Below are 2,500 nucleotides of genomic sequence, written 5' to 3' on the forward strand. Positions count from 1 at the left end.
CTAATTTTGTAAGTAGACTATTAGTAGATGTGTTGCTTAAAGTTTTTTTTCTCTTTTTTTCATCACATTTTTCACAAATATATTTAATATCCTTAATTAAATTATCGTATAGTTTATTAGTATCTACATCATTAATTTCTATAGAATTTTCTACAGACATTTTATTTTTTTCAATATAAAGTGGATCTCCATATCTGTCTTGATATATTTCATTCAATTCATCATTACAACATAAAATAATAGAATTGGTATCGATCATAAAATTTAATATAAATCTTAATTCTTTAAAAATATTAGTTTCTTCACATTTCTCTGTAACATCTAAACAAAGATTCATTATATCAGGTGAGAGATATAATGGAAGAGCATAATGATTTTCTTCTATATGTTGACTAAAATATAATAAGAATAATAAATATATACATCCTGCTTGGAATTGTATAATATTATTTGTATATAAATTTTTATATTTATTATTATTATTTTCATGGAAACTATTTTTAAATACATGCTTCCAAGATAACCATAAGATTTGCCATGATGAAATATTATTTTCATATCTTGATTTTGTTAATATTAAAGAAAATTTTGTTTCTTTAAATAATAAACTAAATAAATATAAATCTTTATGTTCTCCATTTTTTATTTTATGTTTCTTAGTCATCCATAAATGTAAAATATTTTCTATATCTTCAACATTATATTTATATCGACCTGGTAAACATACTGGTACATAAAAATCACCACAAATATCTCCTACCCTTTGAATATATTTTTCTTCATTTACAAAATCGATTGTATACATTATAAAATATATATTCAATATAAAATATTCATATGTTCATATATGTATATTTTATAATATCTGTGATTTTTTGTTATTTATTTTAAACATCAAATTATATAAAATTAGTTTTCTTTTTTTTTTATTTTTTTTTTTTTTTTTGGCATTCTCAAAAATAAAATCTGTTCAAAATTTTACAAAATTATAAATAAAAAATATATATATATATATTTATATATTTATATATTTATATTGTCTCACTTTTTTTAGAATTGTTTTCTCTTTATCCCCTCATCTTTGAAAAATTTAAATGTCACATAATTAGGGAAATATATATATATATATTTAATATATATATATTTTTATATTTATGTAATTTTTTTTTTTTATTTTTTTTTTTGAAATTTTTTCTTTTTATATAAATACATGTCATATATTCATATATATGTATATTTTTTTTTTTTTTTTTTTTTTTTTTGAAACATGGAACTATATATTACGAGCTGAAGGTCGATTATACCTATGCTCCTTTTATGTGTCATAAATAGTTTTACTCTGGTTAAACTATTTTTTGAAATAACTGTAAGATGGTTGTTCATAATATATATATGTATATATATTTTATCATGCTGTGTTAAATGAGTTTAAAATTATTGATTTATCTCATAAAGAAGCAAAAAAAAAAAAAAATAAAAACAAAATAATGGATATAAATAATACAAATTATTATATATAGATTTTAAAATATATAATAATAAACTTATACTTGTAAGAAAAAAAAAAAAAAAAACATGTATGATAGATAAAATATTTAGAATTTATTTAATTATATGAACAATAAAATGGATAGTGAAATTACAAACCTAGAAGAAATATTACCTTCCTCGCATACAAGAAATGTGGAACTTGTTCCCATGTTTTATTTTGAAGTACAAAAAGAAGTTGCTAAAGACGCTTTATTTATTATGAAGGATTATATTAATAAAGAATTATATGATAAATATAATCATTTGAAGAGATGTAGGAAATGTTCAGATTGTGTTCAAATTTTAATAGGTACATGTAATCATATACCATTTGAATTATCAAAGAAATTAATAGAAAAAATAAAACAAGAAAATAAGAATTATCAATCTAATGATTTAATAATATCGAAAATTATGGTTTCTAAATATGCACCTATTACTAGGAAACAATATGTTGAATGGTCTATCCATTGGCCTTTATATTATAGAAAACCTGATAAAGATATTCTAATTTTAAAAAAGGAAGAAATTAATAAATATATTAAATTTTTAAATATTTCTATAAATATAGGAAAACAATTTGGTACATGTAATAATGGTTGTGTCATAACATATAATGATCAAATTGTTGCATCCTCAGGTGATAATATAAAAAATCATCCACTTCAACATGCATCTATGCTAGCTATAGAACAAGTGTCATATAAACTAAGACATATATGGTTAAACAAACAAAAAGAAAAAACAAATTTACAAAAAAAAATTAAAATAATTCAAAAAGAAACAAATAAATGTGATAGTCTAAAAAATGAACAGAAGAATGAAAATAATAAGGATCATACACTTTTACCAAATTTTCAAAATGATAATAATCAAAATAATCATAATATTCTATTAGATAATATATCTAATGATCAATATCTTTGTACTAATTTTTATGCATTCCTAAGTCATGAACCCTGTTATATGT

General features: G+C 19.6%; 2 protein-coding genes across 2 annotated transcripts in view; one reads left to right on the forward strand and one right to left on the reverse strand.

The window, feature by feature from the left end:
• PADL01_1205000 (conserved Plasmodium protein, unknown function) overlaps positions 1-805 on the reverse strand; it is a gene marked incomplete at both ends in the record, with an annotated part of 843 nt that extends 38 nt beyond the window's left edge. The window contains one exon of the mRNA XM_028682997.1: positions 1-805. This exon is cut by the window's left edge and continues 38 nt beyond it. Coding sequence (XP_028539219.1) covers positions 1-805 — 805 coding nt within the window.
• Positions 806-1,626: 821 nt separating this feature from the next.
• Positions 1,627-2,500, forward strand: part of PADL01_1205100 (cytidine deaminase, putative) — a gene marked incomplete at both ends in the record, with an annotated part of 1,023 nt that continues 149 nt past the window's right edge. Inside the window, one exon of the mRNA XM_028682998.1 lies at positions 1,627-2,500. This exon is cut by the window's right edge and continues 149 nt beyond it. Coding sequence (XP_028539220.1) covers positions 1,627-2,500 — 874 coding nt within the window.

This window comes from Plasmodium sp. gorilla clade G2, assembly GCF_900097015.1.
Source record: "Plasmodium sp. gorilla clade G2 genome assembly, chromosome: 12".
In the NCBI taxonomy this organism is placed as follows: Eukaryota; Apicomplexa; class Aconoidasida; order Haemosporida; family Plasmodiidae; genus Plasmodium; species Plasmodium adleri (nom. inval.).